General features: G+C 38.1%; 1 protein-coding gene and 1 long non-coding RNA gene across 2 annotated transcripts in view; one reads left to right on the top strand and one right to left on the bottom strand.

Annotated features, from left to right (window-relative positions):
* Positions 1-19,741, top strand: part of gna13b (guanine nucleotide binding protein (G protein), alpha 13b) — a 35,638-nt gene extending 15,897 nt beyond the window's left edge. The window contains exons 3-4 of the mRNA XM_065255561.2: positions 5,516-5,566; positions 16,493-19,741. Coding sequence (XP_065111633.1) covers positions 5,516-5,566; positions 16,493-17,065 — 624 coding nt within the window. The 3' untranslated portion in view covers positions 17,066-19,741. The remainder of the gene's footprint in view (positions 1-5,515; positions 5,567-16,492) is intronic.
* LOC135744635 (uncharacterized) lies at positions 9,424-13,420 on the bottom strand. Its single transcript, XR_010530786.2, has 2 exons — positions 10,613-13,420; positions 9,424-10,149 (listed from the first exon to the last, which is right to left on the bottom strand). It is a non-coding gene; the product is annotated as an uncharacterized lncRNA (long non-coding RNA).
* Positions 19,742-25,451: the final 5,710 nt, after the last annotated feature.

Genomic DNA, 25,451 nt, shown 5'->3' with positions numbered 1-25,451 from the left:
CCATGCTTGGGGGCGGTTTGGTTCATCGTCAATGGTTAATTTGGTTAAGCATGCCCTGGCATGGATGGATAAAAGTACAGTGTGAGTGCAAGCCTGTGGGGACGGGGGGGAATCACACGCGGGTACGGTTCGAAGCCTAATATGAGCATTGAGCACGCCTTTGAGGATTTTTTTATAACACTTTTGGGGCTTTTTGAAGCTTGGGAAGAGGCCGCAACCATCCACTCCCAAACAATACTCCCCCCAAAAAAACACTTTATTATAAATCTTTTAAAAATAATCTGTTTTGATTTTTGAAGAAGGATTTTACCCTGAATTAAATCAGTGTGAATAATGACAACATTTTTGAATGAGCTAACCTTTTAATGCAGTGGGGTTTTTCAAAACCTAAACTTAGTGGATAAAGGAGTTTTCGCTTTATTTATGTAAGCAACTTGGATTCAATAATCTGTTTGTCAGATTTAGTAATTTTTGGTTTCCCCTATAAATCTCAGAAGATTCCTCATTAGAGCCTGACAAGTAACTTCTTAACAAACGTAGGCTTCTCTAAATGCTCTCAGTTCCTAAAGCTTTACTTCCCCATTATATATGCATAGATTTCTTTTTTTTTTTTTTGGCCATTTTGCCTTTATTTGATAGACAGTAGTTAGAGAGATGACAGGAAAGTACAGGGTGGAGAGAGGGGTTTAGGATCGGCAAAGGACCTCGAGCCGGGATTTGAACTCGGGTCGCCGGAAGTGCGTCTGCACCATATGTCGGAGCACTGTCCACTACACCACCGGCTCCGACATATATGCATAGTTTCTTAACACCCTTTATCCTACTTCATTGTTATGAGTTACAGAGATTAAATAGTATAGTTTTCCTGATCTTTGTTTTTTTTAAGAATTTCCTGAAGAATTGAGGAGCTGTCATTCTTGTGATTCCTGGAATTTTTCCTTCCAGTTCTGCATTTTATTTTCTGTACATTTAATTATGATTTTAATTTCCTATATTCACTAGTACAGTGAACAGAAAAGTTTTTTTCCCTGGTGGTCTTCACCCATCTGTAGTGATACAGCATAGGCATGTTGCGACTTACTCGAAGCAGCAGATGCATGCTAGTTAGAACAAGAAATAACATGACACTGAGCAGTTTTACTGTGGCCCAGATCTATGGAGCTGATAATATAGGGTTGATCTCTTCACTAAGATTAGGAATGTCCGTTTTCTGGCAGCCATGGCCCCTGCTTTGCTTTGGCATGTGTGACGTTTACACGAAAGCAAATCTGACTGTTACTGTTGAGGTTTATGTGCAGCCTTCCAACAAGGCAAACACGCTCTTCCCTCTGTTCTACCACAGGCTTTGGTGATTTGCATACTGCCTGTGCGAGTTAAGTGATCAAAACAAAACACTTTTGTGCCCTGTAATCCACAAACCACGTGTGTCGAGTGCAAAACATTAACGGGCTTCCTGCTTTCACAACCCTGCCCCTTCAGCCTCTGGGGTTTATGGTATGCACCCGATGTGCAACAAAACAAAACTTGTTTTAGATTCCAACAGCCAAGATCCCTGTGCCTCTGGCCACCCCCAATTTCAGACTTTCTTGCCCCACCCCTCTCCTTATTTCTAGGTCTTGCATAATCCTAATCTGGCACTTTAGTCTTTTTTTGTGCTGTTCTCACTACCCACAGTGCTTTTTTGTGCTTAAGAGACAGCTAAATGTTTATAATTGTCAGCTACAGTTAGGTTAATTATCCCATGATTTATTTTCAGTCTACGTAAGTGAAGTTCATTTTAGTCCCACTTACTTAAGGCTTAATCTGATTTAGCAAATGCCGGCGGGATGGAGTGTTTTATAAATGCCGAATTGCTTTATAAATTCAGACAAGGATGCTGCATTGTAAAAGTTAAACGGATTTCAGTGCTGTTCCCAGCTGCTGTTCCCAAAGGATCCATGATGTCTGCAGATTGAAGGCACCGGAAAAGATGTTTTGATAGGATACATCCACCCAAGTGCGTGCTCTCCTGTTTTCCAAACATTGCTGCTTTCTGTGCTCGATCCACCCAGTGTTATTTGTACATCTGGATGCTTGTAGGGTGGGAAAGCGTGTCAGAGTATTGTTTACAGATCTCTAGAGTAGTCGTCACTTTTTGAATAAAGAAAGTTGAATAAAGAAAGGTTTTTGGAGGCTGACAGCCCTGAGGTCTTCTTCTTTCTTATACCCCAGCCTGAGATTACCAGAATCCCGGGGGAAGAATTGAATGATCCGTGAAGGAATGTTAAGCCGTGATTAAAACTATGGCCCTCTTGCACAACATTAGATCTAATGCCCATGGAAGAAGTGTATTACTTACCCCTCTTTAAATATTATTATTCCCTCATAAACATGTATAACACATGACAGTTGTGCTGTATGTCTGCAAGTCATTTTCACATCTGCTATCCAGTGTGGAGAGTTTTAAATGTTTAAATAAAATAATTTTAATGTTTAAATAAAATAAAAAATCTTATTTTTATGATATTTTTTTAATGGAACGTCCTTTAGGCTGCTGTGTGCTGTCATTTTGTAAAACGTCATTTCTGCTTGCTTATACTATTGTATTTAAAGTATTAGATTAGTGGGAACAAGATGATGATACTTTTAGCTAGAAACGATTTTTGCCTGTGTGCGCTTGTCTTTCAAGAATTTATCATAAAAAGCATCACCTTAATTTTTTTATGCATCCACAGTTAATGTGAGAAGTAGGGTAAAATCTGGGTCTGGTGGTACCACTTTTAGCATAGCTTAGCATAATCTATTGAATCTGATTAGACCATTTAGCATTGCGCTCAAAAGTAACCAAAAGGTTTTAATATTTTTCCCTATTTCAAACTTGAATCTTCTTTAGTTACATCGTGTACTAAGGCCGACGGAAAATTAAAAGTTGCGATTTTCTAGGACGATATGGCTAGAAACTCATTCTGGCAATATAATCAAGGACCTTGCTGCTGTAACATGGTTGCAGCAGGTGCAATGATATTACGCAGCCCCTGAAAATAGTCCCCTGCCATTGAAAGAAACCAAGGGAACTATTTTCAGAAAGTGTGTAATATTACGTCTGCTGCAGCCAAAGAATTTAAAAAAGTGGAGTGTCCCTTTAAAATATATTTATGCATTATATATAAGCCTATTTGCACAAATGCGCACGTGCACATACCACACACATTCTATAACCACCACACCACCGCTGTGAATAAGTACCACCGTCACAGCCCTAGTAAAAAAGGTGAACGTCACTTCCTCTGACAAAAGAGCAATTACGTTGCATGTTATAGCCTCAGATTTGGTGCGAGCAGATTTGACTTCCTTGCACTCGACTGTGCTTTCTACACTTGACGTCAGATGCCGCCTTCACTTACTGCAAGCTGATTGATAATTGTGATTGGATGGTTATATTGTTCTCCAAAATATTTTATGAGGTGATTGTCTACCTTTTTTTAGGCTTTTCTCTCATGAGAGAAGACTACTTCTACTCGCTCTTTCACTCAGCAGAAAATAAATTTTAGGAAAGATGAAACTCATGTCAAAGCATTATTTTTATTTCTTGTTTTAAGTCGGGGCACTAAAATATATAGCTGAAATATGGTACTGTCCTGGGAATAATGAGATCCATCCTGGCATTTTTATTTGAACATTGTTTTAGAAGATTAAAATGTACATATTAGTAGTATAGCATAGTAAAGTATAATCAACAATATTTTTGTTTAAAGTCTTCCATCCTTAAGACCTCTACATCATGTCTATTTCTTGTAGGCTTTGCTTCAGGTATTGCCAAGTTAACAGGACTTCCGTTTAGCATTGCTCAGAAATTGATATCTTATGCTGCTACAGAGTATGTTTTTCCTGTGTGCCCACGCCCTCCATTGAAGATGAAGAGTGCAGGGTTGCTGTGGCTTCATGCCCATCTACTAAGGGAAGGTTACCGGGGGTTTCTTATGACATAATACCTTCTGTACTGAAAGCCACCTCAAAAGACCTGTGCATCCCTTCTAAACCTCAGCTACCCCAAACATGCACATAGATGTTTCATATTTCAAGAAAAATTTTATGTAGGAAATGAGGAAGGCCCAGACAGTTAGTGGAGGTGTTTTCATTTCAGTCATCTGTGACTGGTCTTTCACTGAGCTTTTGTTGTACAGTCCCATCGTGAATAAGATGAGAATCATGCAGAGAAGGAAGCAGAACAGAACTACTTCCTGCTTGTAAGCATGCCAAACTATTGTAGTTGCAACAGTCCGAAATGCAGAGTGGTCCGTTATACATCTGAGCGTCATGGCACATTAACACAAGGTTATTCGTTGTTGCCGTTTCCTGGCCAGCTTGTTCCTATTACTCAAGATTTTCATTTTCCGAAACAGACTCCACACCTAGGTGTTCTCCTTCCTCGAACTCTGTTTATGTGTCTCCCACGTCCTGCGTTATGTTGCTGGTGGCGTGCCGTAGTGAGACCAGCTGTCACGAATATGGGGTTGATGTGGAGGTCACAGTATGAAAGCTAAGGAAATGTTCAATCCGTGTCGTTGCAGAATACAGATTGCAGATGAGCAGTAATACGAGTTATCCGAAAAATATGTCAGTAATAGTCTAAATTATCTTGTTTTTAATGTACAATATGTCTTCGATTAGTGACATCCTATTCTGTCATGAGAGTTTTCATGAGATTCACATCCGTCTGTTCTTTTCATGTTGAGTGAAGCCCTTGTTTCTGCGAGCGCTGACTTCGGCACATTTATTTTGCTTATAAGCAGCTGACGAAAGAAAACCAAGGTATGTTCGTCCATTTGGTCCGTGAATAAACCCTCCTCAATTTGAAAGTGAAGTTGGCGCAAACACATTTTGCAGAATGCCTCCATGGGATATCAACAAACTCATAATTTATCCTAATTTAACAAGAAATCGAAAACTCATTTAAATGATAACCATCAGCAATTTTTAGACATGAGAGCAATTTCCCCCAAGATACCCCTCTTTTTTCTATATAATTTGGTTTTTTTGCCTTTTTGCCTTTTTATTTTTTGACAGTGTGCAAGGAGAGGACAGGAAAGTACAGGGAGGTGAAAGGGGTATGGGATCGACAAATGACCACGAGCTGGTAATCGAACTCGGGTTGCCGAAAGTGCGAAAGCACCACATGTCGGAGCGCTACCCACTACACCTTCGGCTCCAACTTCGTTTTATATAATTAAAACCATTTTTGCTTTGAACTTAGCCATAAAAGCTGGTATAGCGTTAAAAAGAAAAGAAAAAAGCAGATGACTGGGCTGTTTAGGAACATTTAACTTAATAAAACCTTTATGTCATACATTTGTGTATAAATATAGATAATTAAATGAAGGATTTCGTAGTTTTGTATGTTTTTAATTTTGTGCAAACAGAAAAATGCATGACAGAGTCTGTTAATCTGTTGGCCTGCTTGAGTGATCATCATTTTGAGTAAATGTGCTGTTTTTACATGACTAATTTTTTTCTTCGCTCTTTGTCATCCTGACAGGGTGAATCGGTGAAGTATTTCTTGGATAACTTGGACAGACTGGGAGCACCGGTAAGTATGTTGCTGTCTGTTATCGGACTTTCTCAATGCACATTTTCTTTCCAGAACTGAAACTACTAAAATAGTCATTAAAGTAGTAGTTAGTCAAGTAATATTTTTTTATTTGTGTCATTAAAAAACAATCCAAAATTTTAAGCATTTGATTTTTAGTTTTAAGCACTGACAGTCTGTGTCGAGCTTGCAGAATTTAACACAAAGGATTTAAACATGATGAAATGTTTTAATAAAGCTGGGAGAAGCAGACTTGTATTGTTAGCTCAAGGCATTATAAAATTGGCCAAAATGTGGCCATGTACACACTTCAGCCAAATTCGCTTGTCACTTTACCTTTTAGTGCTTAATCTGGAAAAGGTCTGTCGTTTGTATACAAAATCACAGAAAGGGTACCAGGATTTAATAGCTTGTGTTGCCATATCTTGCAGGAAAAACACAGAACAATTTTCTGTAATAAACAGATATCAATCTAAAAGCTTTCTATTAAATATAAGTATTACAATCCACACCTTCCCCCTCTAAGTGAAAGTGTCGTGATTGTCACGCACTCCCAGTCGTGAACATGCATCTCAGTCACAACCTGCCAATCGTGAGATTTCAGCCAGTGACCTTTGGGTTACAAGAGGAGAAAAGAGGAAGTCTTACAAACATGAAATACACAACTAGGGTTGTTTATCTATCGCCATCAATTTCCTGGCACGATACATATCAAAATACAAGGCCATGATATGATGCGCTTACATCTGTGTCGATATTGCAGTGTTGGGAGGGACTTCTGTTCCGTACACACATGGAGCATTTAAGGGAATTCACTCTCGCATTTAAATCCGCTTGTCACTGCCAAGTTTCGGAGGGTGAACATGGCCTATATAATCTAATAGAAATAGCAGCAATAACAAAAGTGTGTTGTACTTTTGTTCAGCGCAGATTCAATTTGGGCATGGGCATTGATGACATCATGAATGATACACACAGAGGGAATGAAAAAAAAATCAATAAAACCATTTCACCTGACTACATATCTGGATTGTTATAGGTTAATTTAATGTAGTTGCAGAATTTAAGTTTATTCAAAGTCTTTATTTATAATTATACCACGGGGCTGTTTTATATACCTTTAAATATAAATATTTCAGTCAGTAAGAAAAAGCTTTAACACAATTTAAAATGAATCACTTTGCTTGCAGCAGGGTTGATTTTATTAAAGGTCCTGTTCTCTCCGTGTTTTTGAAGCTTTGTTTAGTGTGTTGTGATTCGATAGCCGCTTAGCTTCCCGTTAGCTTAGCTGGCGACTGAGGGTGGTCACTTCCTGTGGGTGGAGTTTAGTAAAAAAAAAACTGTTCTAGTGAAGTAGAGGGCTGTAGTCCAAACTGCCCGTTCGCTGTAGGCTTTGAAAGGCGAATTCTGTTAAAGAAAATATATCGCCTGGCAGTGAACTTTGAGCTTTATAGTTTTACAGGTATTATTTATGCTATTAAAGCAACATTACATACTAACTAGGGTTTCAAAAATGGGATCAGAAAGAATGTGACCTTTAAAGTAGAGGGGAAAGGAAATAGTGAATGGCCAGTGTTGAAAATGGTGTATTCTCATAGTGTAGGGCCATGACCACGCTGCTCTCATTATCACTTCACACAGACAAGAGAAGTGAAACTAGTTCTGCTTAGATCAGAGGTCACATGTTTTACGCTTTCAACAGTGGCAGTAAAACAGTTTCCCATAATTTTTCCTATAGCATCATTTTCTCAAACATTTTACCCATGAAATCCCCTTCGGCATTTTCTGTAGAAACATTTAAGGAGATAATTGAAAGAATAATGTTCTAATAGAAATGTGTGCTTTTCCTGTGTGCCATGACTCTGTAATTTAGGATGCAGATGCTTATGAGAGGTTTTCTTGGTCACTCAGATGATCTGTGAGCTCATGCTAATCATAAATGATCAGAGGTGGATGCTGGCGCTCACCCATGAGTTATTAAAGGAATAGTTTATTTTCTCATAATGTACTCACCCTTGTGCTGTTACCCTCATATGACTTCAGTATAAAATGTTGAACATGTTGAAGCTCCAAAAAGCACATGCATCAATCATTTCCACTTTAGATGACCCAGTTATTTGGAGTATTTGAATTATAATTTTTTTTAGGTTATTAGGTGCAATTGTAACCAAATTAACCAGTGCTGATTTCAAATAGACAGACACATTGATTGTTTCAAATATCTTGGTTCTTGCATGTCTCATAACGAAATACCATTTATTAGCATGGAAGGTGAGTAAATTATGTGAATTTTTGGGTGAACTGTTCGTTTATTAGTGTTGTAGCATTATCAAACATGTCATTTGGCAAGATTCTCTATAGCAGTTTTGATGCCACAGCAAGAATGACTATGCTGTGTGTTTACAGATTATAGACTTGTCATCAAGACTTGCAATTTAATGTCAGAAAGCACCACCCTTCTGCTTTTCATGAAGATAACCAGCATTTTTGCAATAGCCACCCGTTAAGCTTTGTTGCGGCTGGCATATTTAGCACAAACATTGCTAGTTCTTTATTGCTAATATATCCTTTCGTGGTCCAGATAATTAGATAAAGTAAAGCTGAGATTTTTTCCTAAGTGAGTTGTTTGTATGTTTTTGACTTTACTAAGTGAAGAAATACTATCTTATTATTTTTAGATATTTAGGAACATGCTAAGTTCACACATGTTTCTCTGAAAAACAGTGCTGTAGCCAGTTTTTCTGCTTTGAAATGTGCCTTCTGTCTGTTTTTGTTTTGGTCTGTGATCCCGCCCCCTATAAAATTTACCCAATAGTATATTTTGACAGGCCGGTTGCCAGTTATTACGGTTACTTACATGAGACCACAATGATCAATAAATGTGATCTCCGGAGGGCGCCACCTCCAGAAAGAGCCGCAAATTGAGTTAAAAAAATCCACTCAATTGAGTTTGTAATGTATAAGCGAGCAAGCGAACAAACAGAGAAAACCTTTTTTGATTGGCTGTGTTTCATGATTGATTGCCTCCTGCCACATCCCTTTTTCGCATTTAGTATTCACCTTATTCCGCCACGCCCCTTTTTAATTCTTCGCTCTTCCGCATTTTGTCAACCGACTTCCGCTGCTAATATGGCACAGTGCATTCGGTGGTTAGTTTGGTGGTTAGAAGATTGTTTGTAGTTCACTATAACTTAAGTGAAATGACAAATATCGCTACTGCTGTAAATGTTTTAAATTAGGAGCACGGTTAAAACGTCATACGACGCTCGGATAGTCTTATATTGTCCCATCAATCGTCTCGTGGTTAGACGATATGAAGCGGCCGCGGCAAGTAACCTGGCATATTTAATTACCTCGTCCTTTCAGGAGTTGATGGAGCAGCATTGAAAATTATTAAAAGTATGTCTACCAATATTTACACAGTGATTTGGTCTTTTTTATAGCAAATGTGCACCTTAGCCAGTCCAATAATTATTTCGTTTTTATGTGTTACCATGATAGAATTCATTTGCAAACTTGCCAACACTTATTCCTTCAAATCAGGAGACTTAAATCCTTTTAAGTGGAATCTACAAAGCTCACATATGGTTTAAGAAATTCCTTACAGATAATAACTGATCACACTGTAAAGGTTTATATAACTGCATGGCAGGTTACATCTGATCACATAGTAAATGTTTATAACTGCATGACAGGTAACAGCTGATCACATTGTAAAGATTTACTATAAATGCACAACATCTGATCACATTGTAAAGGTTTAATATAAATGCACAACATCTGATCACATTGTAAAGGTTTAATATAATTGCACAACATCTGATCACATTGTAAAGGTTTAATATAATTGCACAACATCTGATCACATTGTAAAGGTTTAATTAAAATGCACAACATCTGATCACACTGTAAATGTTTAATATCACTGCATGACATCTGATCACATATGAAGGTTTAATGTAACTTTACAACAGGTAAAGCAAGACCACCCTGCAATAAATTAAGACACAGCTTTATCGGAGTCATCAGGAGCTGATCCCAAGCGTATATCTGGAAGCTGTTGGTGTATGTACTGGTAAAGTGCTTGGCGACTGTGTAATGGATGCAATATCAACCCTGTTTAAAGCTGACAAAGATGGTTGTTTCTCAGTAGAGATATGTACATTTGTGCCAGCTCAACACATTGAAGCAGTTTCTCGGACAGGGTTTACAGGATTAGGCCTTAATTATATTAGGACATTTTAGTTTTTACAAACAAACCCTACAAAAAAACAAGACTGGTGCGCATCTTGTGACAAAACAATGGCACTCATATATGTTGAGGTATGTCAGTAAGGTGTTTTTAAATTATTGTAGCTCAAATATGCATTTTAGCCTGGGACCAGGATAAGCCCTGTCCGGGAAACCGCACCAGTGTTTTCCCATATCAGATGTAGGTTGCTTCAGGTTGAGTTGTGATTTTAAAGTGTAGTTGTGGTCAGAGACGGATAGATGCTCCCATTGTGTTTCTGCATCACAGTTTAGGAACATGTTGATTGTATCATCCTCACAGTTGTCCACTGCATCACTAAACATCAATGCATCTGTGAAAACAATATAACCATAAACAGTTTTATGTTAGTATTTAAAATAAACTTGCATCATGAGAATTAATATATAAATGGCACCCATACTTAAACAGAACAGTGTGTAAGAGAGATGCATTAAAAAGAGACAAAAACATTATACACACAACCTTTAACTTCAGTGTTAAATAATACGTTGTTTAATAGGTCATTATCATCAATATCTGAATGAGAAATGAACTGACATTCTAGCATCTGAAATCTCAGTAACTTGTAGGAATCACGTGGGCTAGTGTAAGAATGCAATGTACTATAATATCTCGTTGTATATCGTAAATATAAAAATATAGGTGGACAATTAAAACCATTCAAATAGTTGCATTTTATAAACTAACGTTACTGATCTTAAGTGTATTTGTAGAACGGACTTCACAAATCTAACTTTAGGCGAACGAGCACAAAGTTAGCTAAGATAGCTTACCTGAAACTGGCCACCTTTTCAACACCCGGCGTGGTTTAAAGTTACCGGAACATCGTAGTCGAACCATTAATTGGGATAAGGGTGTTCCTCAGTTGGCTTAAAATTGGTAAGAAAGAAACATAAAGGCGCTCGAGTGAGCTTTTTAAGCTTAACACGTCGCCTTCAGTCACTGCCTCAGCTGCTCATCGTCTATGCGGCCGGAAGAACGTTGACAAAATGAGCGAAATGGCGCCGCCCTTGTTGTCGTGAAAAATAAGGTGAATAGGGCTATTAAATAGACATTTTATGCATTGATTGATTGTGAACATTTACTGCATCAATGCATAAAAAGCGAATAATCAATTATTAAAAAGCTTTGAAGGTGTGCGTCTCTCTCTCTCTCTCATGTGTATCTCATGTGTATCTCATGCATTTTATATTTCTGAACTTGGACCGCAGTTGAAATTTCTTTAGGATGCAAACCTCTTAGTCACGTTAAAGATGCCACATTGCATCTCAAATTGATACTCACCTTATCAATGAAGCACGCACCTCGAGCAGAGTTTTAATGCAAGGCTTTGACAAGAAAGACTAGGAGAAGAAAGACAGTAAAAATTTGAAGGACATACACTTATCTATGCAGTAATATTAAATATTTCAGATGCACTGAGATATCGCATAGTATTGGGGCTGTTTACACTTGGTATTAAGATGTGATGTCCTCGATCGGATTATAACTGGATGAGCGAGACAAATCACCTATACACCTGATATTTAAATCCGTCTCTTTTGTCCTTTTTTGACTGAATACTGTGATGGGGTGGTCTGTGAGACTGTGGGCAAGTCTCTTTGTTGTCATTTAAACACGAGCAGGGGTAATGACAAGTTTATGTACGCAAACTAATAATATGTCGGAGTCCGCTGCTTTTGTTGTAAGTAAACATGCTGCACAGTGTTTTGTACATGTGGGTGTTAAGGCTTTCTCTGAATTTTCAGCGCAATTGATGAAATAAGACCGCGCAACATCACACGCTTGCAAAATGAAACTGCAGAGATAAGCCGCTTTAGTTTTATCAATGAAAGGCTAAAACTAGTACTGTACACTGTGTGTTCACGCCAGAAGTCAGAAAAGACGTAAAACATTGTGTTCAGTACCTCAGATTTGATAAATAGCCGAGAGAAGGCGGTCTCCTATGGCTGTTTGAACACATTCAACCACATATGCGTTTACACTACAAAAACAATCCGATCGAAAGGGTTTTTGACTACCACTGAATGTGGTCGAAAGTGGAAGAGCTCAAAAAACACCTAGCATTAACGTTGTCCACTTGTGATTCGATCGACGAAAACGTATGTTAATGCCAAGTGTAAACGGCCTCATTGATCCATTGACATAATAATCATAACCGAGTTGTGAGACCAGTGACGATTCACACCCCTGCTTCAATATGGACAGACAAATTTCCTATCAGTGCAATAATATTGTGTTGCTTTTATTTAGTACAAGGTCTTAGACTGCAGTACCAAGTTCAACCTTTAGATGTCAATAATACATACTGCTCCTTTAACTATTCGTAACTGTAACAAGCACTTTGTCAGTTTGCAATGTGTCTGTTTTTGTTCTGCCATATCATTGACCCAAAATCCTGAATAGGCTAATCATTGGAAACGTATAGCTTCAGGCTGTGTTAGGACACTGACAGTGTTATACATGCATCTGCACAACAGTCACTGTATCAGTACATGAGGGCTCTGTGCGGTTCCCTTCAAGTCATGTGACCTGGTGCCTGCTGCTCATGTTCTCTTTCTGTACTGAACGGATGTTTGCGGTTTTGTGCTCTTTCTAGACGCTGCTGACTGCAGTAAATGTGACGACAATTAGTATCTCATCTAGTATTCAGACAGATCTGTTTTAGGATTCATTTCACAACTGTTTTAAATATTCACACATCTTATTCCATCCTTATGTCATGCTTGGTTTTATTTCATCGGTTATCTTTATCTTATTTGATCTCTTTCCTCTTTAAATGAGTAATAACACATTACTTTGCGGACAATCCGTTTATTTCTCTGCTTGTCTCATTTTCTATATTACACTTCTTGACATCACTCTGTGTCGTCTGTCCACAGTCTGTCATTCTGACTTTCTCTTCTAAGAAACAGGAAGCAAGGGTGGAATACGCTCTGGACACGCCTCAGACAGACCTTGCTCTTTTAAATAGTCAGTTAGCCTTTTTTGTTGAGACAAACGGCTACTCTTTCCATTAAGCCATAGCGGTGTGGACCCACTTGTGCAATCACGCCACCAACAAACAGGAAGAGGAAATACAGCACGCACATCCGAGTGTGCTCAGAGGGAAAGGCCTCTTGACGTTGTTGGAAAGTATGTGTTTGTTTCAGTTTGCATTCATTCTTCGATGAGAGGATTCATGTGGGATCCAGTTGTTTGTGTGGAGGAAAACCTCAGTGACCTCAAGTTGTGAATGTTCAGGAGGTTTTGAGGAAGAGGGGTTGGGAGAGATGAGCAGGATGTTTAACTTTAGACTCAAGTTTGAATCTTATCTTCTTATAACAAAACTATGACATCTGAGACTCTTAAAGCAATACTTCAGCTAAATATTAAAATTACCCCATGATGAACTTACCCTCGAGCAATCTGAATAAACCACATGTCCATAATTTTTCAGATGAACACATTTGGAGTTATTTTAGTAAATGTTCTTGCTTTTCCAATGTTATCATTTAAGACAACAGGGATCAGGGAATAACTTCGGTGCATTTATTCTTCACAGAAGTAATCCACATGACTCCAAGGGGTTAATAAAAGGTGTCTTGCGGGTAATCAATGCAATATTGTGAAAAAAATCCATATTTTAGACTTTTTAAACTATAGTAACTGGCTTAAGGTAATGATGCCATCTTGGATGCGAAAACTCTTTCGTGAATCTCTTGAGTCCGAGGTGGCGTTGTTAGTGGAAGCTAGTTAATACAGTTTAAAAAGTTTATAATATGGATCTTTTTCTTACAAATTGCATCAATTACCCGCAGAAGACCTTTATTAACCCCTTGGAGCCTCTGTGAAGGTTGAATGCACTTTAAAACAAAGGTTGTTGCCAGATCCCTGTTTTCTACCATTATAAAGCTTGAAAGAACAAGGACATTTACTAAAATAACTCGAAAAGTGCTTTTCTGAAAGATGATGGACATATGTATTTCAGATTACTTGAGGATGAGTACATTATGGGGTAACTTTGATATTTGGCTGGATTATCGCTTTAAATCCTTATTTGATATTTAAAAGCTTGATCACACTATTTTACTTTAGGACCCAACTTCCCAAATGTGTAGTGTATATATAATGCCTTTTAATTTAAAAGTTGTGTACTGCAATTCATTCAAGCCTTTATTTTAGCCTTTTATTTTACACTTCTGTTGCACTCATGAGAATAAATTCATCTCTTTAATTTCACTGTGATCAGGTTTGAACATTCAGTCAGTCAGGTTATGTCATTGTCTGCAAGCACTGACTGCTTCCTTCTGGCACAGGGCCCATGTCGGATGGCTTTTCCATTAAAGGCAGTTGCCTTTGATGTCATCCCGTCTGGAATTTCAGAAATGTATCTCGGGCCTTATGCGCTAACACCCGGCGTTAAGCCATGCTATTTCTCTAATCGACTTATGTTTGCTTTAGTGCAGGCAGAGTAGAGTTTCACATAATACATTTTGTGTGAATTGCCTTACACTCAGTATTGGCCTGAGCTTGGTTTTCGATTCACCTTTTTCCTTTCTACTACCCCCATCTCTTTCTCTGGTATGCAGAAAATGTAAAGAATGGACTATGAGCTATCCGTCATAGTTGTTTGCTTCCCCCAACAATCACAGTTTTGGTGTGACACTTTGTTTGTGTTTTTTGTTGTGGCTTGTTTATAAATGAAAAGGCAAAATTTTTGTATAGAACTTGTTTTTTTACTTGATATTTAACTTTCTAATGGTAATTCTTGTTTTTTCAATTTTGTTATATGTGACCCTATCTGTGAAATCCAGTCTAAAGTCACATAATCTAATTATAAGATTAAGAGCATCAAAGTTCAATTTTACTCATTCACATGACCTTACTTACTCTGTATTATAAAACGGTTAGTTCCAATCCTTGATTCTGATTGGTCAATAGGTGTGCTTTATTCACGATAAAACACGGCTATGACTGCTTCACCCAACGGTTCTGTTGATCGCAACACCCTTAGCAACCACACGTATCAGTTTTATTTTTATTTTTTTTTAGCTTTCGTGCATATTACACAAAAATGTGTTCATGGTCAGGGACAATTTTTCTAGCGAAAGAAATGCTTGATTTAACTTCATGAAAGTTGCACTAATATTTTTTTTACTTTAATATTGTGTGGTAACTGTTTTATAAAAGCAATAAGGTACTTGAGGCAAGTGCTGTATCGTGAATAAGTAACGGCTGAAGGGGTTGCAGGCACTCCGCTTCGCGGGGTTTCAGCCTCTCGTACCTTATTGCTTACTTAAAGATATCAAGGTTATTTTTTGCAGAATATTCTTTACATTATGAAGAAAACAGTAAATAAAGAAGACTTAAGCTGGGTTTTCATTGACCAGGTCATATTTAAACCTATATCACCTTGCAGTAGATTTTAATTTTTGCGACCCACTCAAAAAGCTATAATCGATCCTGGGACCCACCATATATTTAAATGTTTATACAATATAAAATGTTAAATATTTATAAAAACATTTTACCTCTTTTATAATCAAGTAGTTTATATTTTTCCTTGTCATTTTATTAACTCTTTCCCGCCAGTGTTTTTAAAAATGTTACCAGCCAGTGACAGCTTCCAGATTTTTTTTTAAATATAGCAAATGAAAGAGCAGACCCTCTGCTTTCAAACAAATTAAAAGTTTCATCCTATTTTCATTTGTTCTCTTTTTATCAGCTCTCAAATACGGGTAGGGTTTTTTTTTAAAAAAAAGGCTTGTGTTCGAGATCTGATTCAGAGTGATCCTCAAAACGCATACAGAGTTTTTACTGTTTTTGAATTAGTGGATGTTTCAGTGTTTAAGTTGTGTAAGAGTGCCACCTAGTGGGTAATAGTGGGAATATAGATTGGCGTAAAAACTTGTCATTGGCAGGGAAGAAAATCATTGCTAGTCATTAATGGGACTAAACAGTTTTTTTGTGTTATTCACTCGAGGGACAATCTTCCAATCTCTCTAAGCCAATACGGAAGTGACTTAAACCGCAATTCATCGACAGGCCACTAGAGGCTGCCTCCAAAAGGGACTCGATTCCCATAGACCCCCATGTTAAAATGTCCATTGTTAGAGTAGAAAATAATATGTTTACAGCCTGGTACAAAAAGTGATTTTAGTCTATATAGCTAATCTTGCCCTTCATAACAACTGTGGGGGATGAATTTTTTAACACTCATCCAATTAAATTATATTAAGGCTTAAAGTTCTGCATAATTAAGGGCGTGGCCACTTGAGTGACTGATAAACTGCCACTGCTGTCACTAGAGTCGAACCAGGCGGGCATGACTTCAGCACCCAGCCACCTCACCTTCACCCACGTCTCGCCTCTTGACCCATTTTCAGTTATTCACGAGTGAAGCGCGACCAAGATTGTGACGGCAGGCACCGCATACTATTGGCTTTAAAAAAAAACTATGGTTGACGTCATGGACACTACGTCCATATTTTTTACAGTCTATGCATTCACCATAACAGTAAAGTGACTTTTCTGCCACCTACCTTATCCCGCTGTGGGTCCCACTTTTTGAAAACCCCTGCTGAGGATGTTACTATTAAATGTTCATCAGTCATATTTTTGCATCACCTTTGTTAAATGATTAATCATCCCTCTGATTTATCTTTCTACAGGACTATCTTCCCTCACAGCAGGACATCCTGTTGGCACGTAAGCCCACCAAGGGCATCCACGAGTACGATTTTGACATCAAGAACGTACCGTTCAAAATGGTGGACGTGGGCGGCCAGCGGTCGGAGCGCCGCAGGTGGTTCGAGTGCTTCGATAGCGTCACCTCCATCCTGTTCCTCGTCTCATCCAGCGAGTTCGACCAGGTGCTGATGGAGGACCGCCAGACCAACCGCCTCATGGAGTCGCTCAACATCTTCGAGACCATCGTCAACAACCGCGTCTTCAGCAACGTTTCCATCATCCTTTTCCTCAACAAGACGGACCTGCTCGAGGAAAAGGTCAAAACGGTGGCCATCAAGGACTACTTCCCCGAGTACACGGGGGAGCCGCACAGCCTAGCAGACGTGCAGAAGTTCCTGGTGGATTGTTTCCGAAACAAGCGCAGAGACCAGCAGCAGAAGCCCCTCTACCACCACTTCACCACCGCCATTAACACGGAGAACATTCGGCTGGTCTTCCGTGACGTCAAGGACACCATCTTGCACGACAACCTCAAACAGCTCATGCTGCAGTGATGCCGCTCCAGCGATCCCTTTTTAAAATTTCTCCAAAATAACCCTCTCAGATGTTTGTACTCCATACAGTAAACCTTTCTGAATAGCTCTGACATGCTTTTATGCGGGGATGCGGGCCTAGCCTAGCGGTCTGTCACGAGCACAGAATGGCGGGGTTACTCCCTCAGCGGCCAAGGGTGTAGTTATTCCCTTAAAAAAGGTTAGAGAAAGAGTGTGTCTGTCCACTCACACTTGTCGTTGTCCTTATTCAGCCTGCTGAGAGAAGCTGTATGTGTCATTAAACGTTATCCATCTGTGAAGCAGGTGCCAAAAGCGATGCACGTTCCCATAAGTTACTAACAGCAGGGACAAAAAAACGTTTTGGTGGGGATATCTTAGCACTGTCCTGAATACCTGTTACCTTTTGAGCCTTTTATTACTGACCAAATAATGAGTAATGCTTCTGATGTTTTAACCCTTTTAACAGGAACTATTCTGAGCCTCTAGCTGCCCGGCCTTTATTTGTTTTTTTTCCTCGATTGGCGTTTTTAACCTGTAGTTGTCTAATCAATCAATCATTCAGTTGTTTTTATATAGATATATGAATATATTTACCAGTAAGAATCATAAGTTATATTTCAAAAGGTTTACACTTTTTTTTGCCTTTCCTCTGCTGATGGATAATGCTTACGATATATATAATATATACTATACCACTGAATTGATACTGTGGTTGCCAGGCAAGCTGATATGTACAGTACATAAGGCATAAACTCAGGGCTGAATGTAGACCACTTTAATGTATTGATGAAAACCATCTTTTCAGGAACATCTACTTATCGTAGCTCTCCATCGGCGGATGGAAATCACATTTTCTCCTTTTCGTTTTCCCTAGCTTGAGTCAGGAAAATTCCTTAGTTTGTCCATCAGGGAATGATAAAAACGGTTTAGTCTTAATTTATTTGTCTTTTTTTGTTATTTGTCAACAAACAAACTATATACTGCCGTCTTTCGGTCGAACCCCAAGGTTTTTAATTTTGAAAAATGTTTAAGGTACCAGTAATTCCACAAAAAGTTTCCTCTGTCTGCATTTATGCATACAAAAGGGATAGATTTGACCTGTGAACCCTGTCATTGTGTATAGCTACTTTGTATAGTGCCATGTCCACTCTTGATACTACTCGTAGTAAGTATTTTATGTAAATAGTCTCACCCACCTCACTTTTTTTCTAACCGATATGTAATCAACACTGAACATGTATAGCTGTTTTATGCCACTGTGTGTATTTACACAACCAATCGCAGTTTCTTTTATAAATGCTGACTCGCTTCTTTCTATCCAGTGCTGTTTTTATTTAATTTTATTTTTTTGGTTGTGAACGGTGCCTGTATTTGTGTCTATGCATTCAGTAGCTGCTGATTTCAAGTGCCGGCTATAAAAATGGCCGGCAGTATAGGATTCATTGTCCGGTTTCGGATTCTGCCTTGCGCTCCTGGCCGAAGGCCCAGGAGGTTTGTGAAAGCAAGTATTACATCTTCACACTCCGCTGACAGTATCCAGTGTCTCTTAGTGCCAGTTAGCACCCGACCGATGCCATAGGAAGAGCACAGATATGTGCAGGAGCTTAGTCCTTTAACCAAGATTTTGAATGATTTACGTTGGAGGACGCGAGTACATTTCAAAATGGTGAAATAGAAATAGTGTCTTTTACTGAGAGTATCAATCTCTAGTATTAGCTGTGGTCTGTATTGTCATAATAGCATGCTGAATCTTTGTATTACATGACATCCACACACCGATGGCCTTTTGCAACCTCAATAACGCAAGTGTTACCTCTCGAAAAGGAAGAGGAAATGATTTAAAATGAACAGCGAGTTAAATCCATGTCTTTTAGTAACCACTGAAATGCAGCGTCTATATTTGCACGGTTTTAGTTGAGCTGTGTCGGCCCTGAGGGCAAACCCAAGTGCTTGTGAAAATGATGTCACTGTCTGGTTTAGTAACAAGTGGAGGAGAAACGGTCTTCTGCCTCTATTGTAGTGCATTAAGGCACCCGTAGTGCATTCTTATGTTGAGCTGTTAGCGGTTAATGTGTTGTTCCCCCAATTGACATGTTTAAAAAAGGACGATGCTGCACACATACAGATACACTACTTTATTACGCTGTGTTCTTGCTCTGTCTGCACACTGCTGAGGTGTGAGAGATATAAACTGGGCTTTATTCTCAAAGTCTTTGACCTTTGACTTACAGAGTGTGGCAGTGGATACGAGTTTTAAGTCTCACGAGTCTGCTCATGGTTTCTCCATTTTTTTTCTTATTATCATTATTATTATTAGGAACGGTTAATGATGGTGTATGAGCTCACTGTAACAATCTCTGAAACTTGATTGTGGTCAGAGATTAGTTTTTTTTTTCCATCGGTATCGTTGCCCAGATAATCAATGTCGAATATTATGCAAGCCACAAAATCTTATTCCTAGTGCCTCCTGTTTGATGCTTCAGATCTTTCTTTGTACTTAGGCTTTTTAAATTTTTGATTCATGTGAATATTTTTGAGTCCTCGTATGGGAATAATTCGTACTAAATGATTTCAGGAGAGACTCCTGCACTCAGTACAGAAGCTTTCGTTGTACAGTCTAACTAATGCTTCCTCACTCTTCATCATTGACTCAATAAAATCATTTTTCAAAAACTTTTTGATGTTTTGTGGTATTTGACTTACTTTGTGTTTCAGTAATAAAGGTGTGCCTATAAAGTGTAGTTTAACCTCACCAACACTAGGTTGCAGTGTTGTGCTAAATTTAAACAAGTTAAAACTAATGAGTTTTGCTTTAGGGCTGATTTTTTTTCTCCTTTTGCACAATTTTAATTTCTAAACACAATCAGTACAAATATAAATTCACCATGGTTCTGCTACAGTAACCATGATTTAAATATGGTGTTTGTACTAAAGCCATAGTAACCACAAATTTAACTTGAGTAGCCATAGTTTAACCGTAATATTTGCATTCATGCCATGCTTACAGCACTTTTATTATAATAAACCATGGTTCATTTTCCTAAGAAATTTAATGACAACCCCACTATGGGGCGGTTTATGTTAATCTAATTTTACCTTTATTACTCGGGCAAAGTGAATGACGATGCTTAATGTTAAGCCCTGATATAAAGGCCTTCCTTGTTGCTGTAGGTTTTCTCCATCTACGCAATCTTCTCAGCTTTTTATACCTCTAAAACATTTTATTGTGAACAATCCTGTAAATATATGAACACATACAAATAGTTCAGTAAACAACTCAGATTTACTGTTGCAGGGTATAGTCCCTTAAAAATTACGCTTCATTACTTTGCTTTTGCATTTTAAAATGTACACAAATTGAAAAAAATCTGTTTTTTATGTTTAGTTTGATGAACTCCTAAATATGATCTTAATATGACCGGCAGAGCACCAAGCACATTTGGCTAAATTGCATGTGGCAAGCGCAACAGTACAACATCAATACAACGAAAAGCAATTCAAAATTTGCAGACTTAAATTAGATAAGAATTTACCTTTATAATTAATAAAAAATAAAAACAAAATGAAGTCAGAATCAAGTAAGGTGCAGAACATGTGCAAAATGCCTAAATGCACAGGGAATAAAACACTAGTCACAAATAGTTTAATCAGATAACCCTGAGTAATCTATACATAAAATAAAAACAAATAAATTATTAAAATAATGAAAGTATAGCCAAAATTGTCTTTTTAACTGGAGAAACAAAGAGATAACTTCACAATGATTTATTAACCTGGAATCTCCTTTTAATATGGACATATAGCCCTGTCACGGGATGTTGGATTTATTCATGCGCGTTAAAAATATTTACTGAAAGCTACTTTTACCCATACTATTTGTACATATGTACATTAATATATTGGGAGAAAGCTGTTGTATGTGAAATCAGATAAATAAACCTTTATGTGCAGAAAAGATTTAAGCAATTTTGAGCATGGCATGGTTGTTGGTGCCAGACGGGCCAGTCTGAGTATTTCTCAGTTACTGGGATTTTCATGCACAATTTGCACAAGCTCACCAAAATTAGACAGTTGAAGACTGGAAAAATGTTGCCTGATCTGACGAGTCTCGATTTCTGTTGAGACATTCAGATGGTAGAGTCAGAATTTGGCGTAAACAGAATGAGAACATGGATCCATCATGCCTTGTTACCACTATGCAGGCTGGAGGTGGTGGTGTAATGGTATGGGGGATGTTTTCTTGCCGCACTTTAGGCGCCTTAGTGCCAATTGGGCATTGTTTAAATGCCACGGCCTACCTGAGCATTGTTTCTGACCATGTCCATTTCTTTATGACCACCATGTACCCATCCTCTGATGGCTACTTCCAGCAAGATAATGCACCATGTTACAAAGCTCGAATCATTTCAAATTTTTTTCGTGAACATGAAAATGAGTTCACTGTACTAAAATGGCCCCCGCATATATAGAGGGATTTTCGGGTCAGATTGTAAACTAAAAGTCTAAAACTAAAAGTCTAAATTTAAAAACTAAAAGTCAAAGTCAAAAACTAAGAGTCGAAAACTAAAAGTCGAAGTCGAAAATGAATTTGGTATTTTAGGATTGGTCAGTTTGTATTTAGGATTGGGCAATTGGTCATTTAGCTATTGAGGATTTAGGATTGGGCATTTAGGGATTTAGGATTGGGCATTTAGCCATTTAGGATTGGGCATTTGAGGATTGAGGAGTGTATGCAAATAAGGAGGCGTGCCCCAGATACTGGAGGCTGGGTTTGAAATGGCTGGTACGCAGAGGCACCTTATGGACAGCAGAGGGAGCTCCAAGTACTAAGTACACTGTAATGAAACCAAACAGCGAGTGAGCAGGGCGGAGCGAGGACTGTACTTTATAATGTGATAACTTCAACTTAATGACAGCATTGTAACATTGATGTGGCCTCACACACAAAGTCACCAGTGAAAGGAGTGCTATTCGACTTTTAGTTTCAAATTTAGACTTTTAGCATTCATTTTAGACTTTTAGTTTTAGAATTTTAGTTTACAATCTGATCCGAAAATCCCTCCATACCCGCAGTCCCCAGATCTCAACCCAATAGAGCATCTTTGGGATGTGGTGGAACAGGAGCTTCGTTCCCTGGATGTGCATCCCACAAATCTCCATCAACTGCAAGATGCTATCCTATCAATATGGGCCAACATTTCTAAAGAATGCTTTCAGCACCTTGTTGAATCAATGCCATGGAGAATTAAGGCAGCTCTGAAGGCGAAAGGGGGTCAATATTAGCATGGTGTTCCTAATAATCCTTTAGGTGAGTGTACAATACAATCATATATGCTTTACTACAGATTTAAGCACATTAAATGATTTTTGAGCCTTTGAATTCAAAGGTTTTTCCATACTATCAAAAGCTTTGAAAATGGACTTAATGTCTGAGGAAAACATTCTATATTTAGGTTTAGAATGAATGGTTCTGGCTTTATGAATATAAAAACTTGCCTAAATGACAAGGCAGAAAAATTGTGTTTTCAAGATAAATGTCCATAAATCTGACAGAAAAATAATAGTCTCTGACATTTCTATAATCAATCAATAATGAAAAAAATCCATAATGTACGAATGGTAATGTGCAAATGGTGGTTGCAATCATAGGGCTCTATCTGTTATCCTCATCCAATCTCACCCATGGGCGGAAATCCCGGGGGGGTCGGGGGGGACAGGACCCCCCCTATCTGAGGGTTGTCCCCCCTAAATTATCATTAGAATATGTGTATTGAAAATAATTTAATGATTTATAATACTTAAACTAGTTGTGTAAGAAGTGAAACAATACAAATGCAAACGGAGCAACAACAAAAAAACGTTTTAAATATTTGGATTCCCCCTCCCTTGCCTCACAGTGGTTTGGTCCACTGCCCACGCCCCTTTTACCTCACCACCACACATTCCGGTGGTAGAGAAGTGTACGGAGCCGACGCGTTAATAAGCTATATACAATACAACGTTTCCCATCACTTATCAGTTTATCCTCATATGTTTTAAAACTGGACTATTTTGACATATAAACATGAACATATTTCGTTTTCTGAGAACAGAAGCAGATAAACGATCAAGAAAACATTTTTATGCATTCATGCAGAGGTGAGGCAGAGCTGAAAGTAACAAATTACATTTACTCACCTTGCTGTAACTGAGTTTTTTGTGTACTTTTACTTTGAGTAGTTTTTAAAATCTGTACTTTACTTTTACTTAAGTATGTTTAAAGTATTGTTGGTTACTTCGCTACATGTTAAATCATATCCGTTACTGAGTAAAAATAAATAAAAAAGTAAGGTGATAAAGACGCGCCACGGTCGGATGATTGATTGATGGGCGGGGGAACGCGCAAAAAGAACCATGGAGAGGGACGAGACAGGCGCAGGCTAATGCAGACCCTCAATTCAATTCTTACGAAAGAAACCCCTGGCCATTGACGCAAAGCGATTGTTTCATTCAGGTAGGGTTCATGCTCTTGAGTACGGAGTTTGAGAATTGCCGACCGTGTTTAACCGCTAATTTGCACGATGCATTTTTAATACATGCGCATTATCTTCCGAGGTCTAGCAGCTTCGCGTCAAGTCAAACAACTTGAGAACGTCCTCGAGAATGCGCAGATCATTAGACATTGCAGAGAGAGAGAGAGCGCGAGAGAGATAGATTGAAAGACATCAGGTACACAGGTCTGGGAGCTAATAAACGTGTAAAGGATGTATAGTGTATAGCCATGGCACTCATCTCATTATATGTTCATTTATGTATATAGTTTAATAACAATGTATGTTACCAGCAATACATCAATTACAACCTTCATATAATGATTGTATTTACTAGCTGCTGACCTCATATTATTTTTGCTTCAAAAGTGCATAACTCACCTGTAAAAATCATTAAATAATTCCATAAATGTTTCTTAGTTATAAAAAGCTTTTTATTTTATTAACATTTGTTATTGCACTTTAATTGTAGAGATGTTTACAATTAAAAACATAGTTTGAGATGTATATATCCTTCCTTTGTGAACTATACTAGAAACCTCTCCCCGCTGTAAAAAAGTAACTCTTAAAATTAAAATGACTTTTTACTTGAGTAGATTTTTAGACCAGTAACTTTACTTTTACTTAAGTAAAATATTATTAAAGTAACTTTACTATTACTTAAGTAGAAAATTGTATTACTCTTTTCACCTCTGCATTCATATGTATTAAAATTAAATTTGCGTCCGTTCATAGAGAAAGAGAAACGTTTTCTATCTGTACCCATTTCCTTGCAAGTACAATTTTGCCTGTATTATTGGTGTCCCCTTCAAAAATTGTTCTTGAAAAATTTTATGTTTATTGTCCCCCCCAACATTTAGATGAGATTTTCGCCCCTGATCTCACCAACAGTTTAATACTTACTCGCACATCCAAAAGTACTCAGAGAAGGGCCCCATCTTCTATCCAATCACATGAATGTTGCGAAACAGCAGTCTCAACCTCTCAAACTGCGCTGCTTTCATGGACGTCAGTGCCTTGACCGCAGCGGTCTCCTCCGGAAGTGCAGTCTTTGATAGTTTACAACTTATCATCTTTAGGTGGCTTTTTGATAAAAAAAGAAATGGTGGCTTTTTGATGACTCGTGGTGTTTAATTGCTTCTAATTTTAAGTTTTTAGTCCCGATTACAAAAGGACTTGACTTCGCTTTATGCTGTCATAAATCAGCCAGTCACATAACTTGCAGTTGTCGCCAAATTGCCCACTTTGTATTAAAACGTCTTTTTTTTTGTTTTCTCTGACTTATCCTCATCATTAAGTTGGTTATTCTTTTCCACTGGCCTCTTTACCTCAGTAATGTGCCACCACATTTTAAGCTAAAATCCAACGAAATGGCAGACTTTGTTGAAATGTAGAGTTTAAAAAAACAACGACGAATGAATAACTCAATTCTCATTAGCTATCTGCCAATGTGGCTGGTAGATTGACAGTGTTACCCACCAATTGCAAGGTTCACCTACGCCGCTTTTGGCGTGTGAACGGGTGTTAATTTCAGGCCCTGCTGGGGACCCAACTATAGCACATAAACATGAAAAAAATCTGATTTTCATGCTATGGCCCCTTTAAATATTATAACAATATTACTAGCATGATCACTATTGTTTAATGCACTACTTATAAGTGCTTTATTTAAAAACAAATATTATTTAAATAGCAGCTCTTGCTAACTAGCACAACGGTTGTTCAAACATCTTTTAAATAAGTAGCTTATTATAACACTACAGACACTACTGTTGCCACACGAGTGCTCTCTTGACGTGGACTTTTTCTTCTCCCTAGTGTGGCATTTCTGTTACTACAAATACATGTGGTGTGCT

The sequence above is a fragment of the Paramisgurnus dabryanus genome, chromosome 3 (assembly GCF_030506205.2).
Source record: "Paramisgurnus dabryanus chromosome 3, PD_genome_1.1, whole genome shotgun sequence".
Classification (NCBI taxonomy): Eukaryota; Metazoa; Chordata; class Actinopteri; order Cypriniformes; family Cobitidae; genus Paramisgurnus; species Paramisgurnus dabryanus.
The sequence above is the reverse complement of the archived record's forward strand: the minus strand, read 5'-3'. Positions and strand labels throughout refer to the sequence as shown.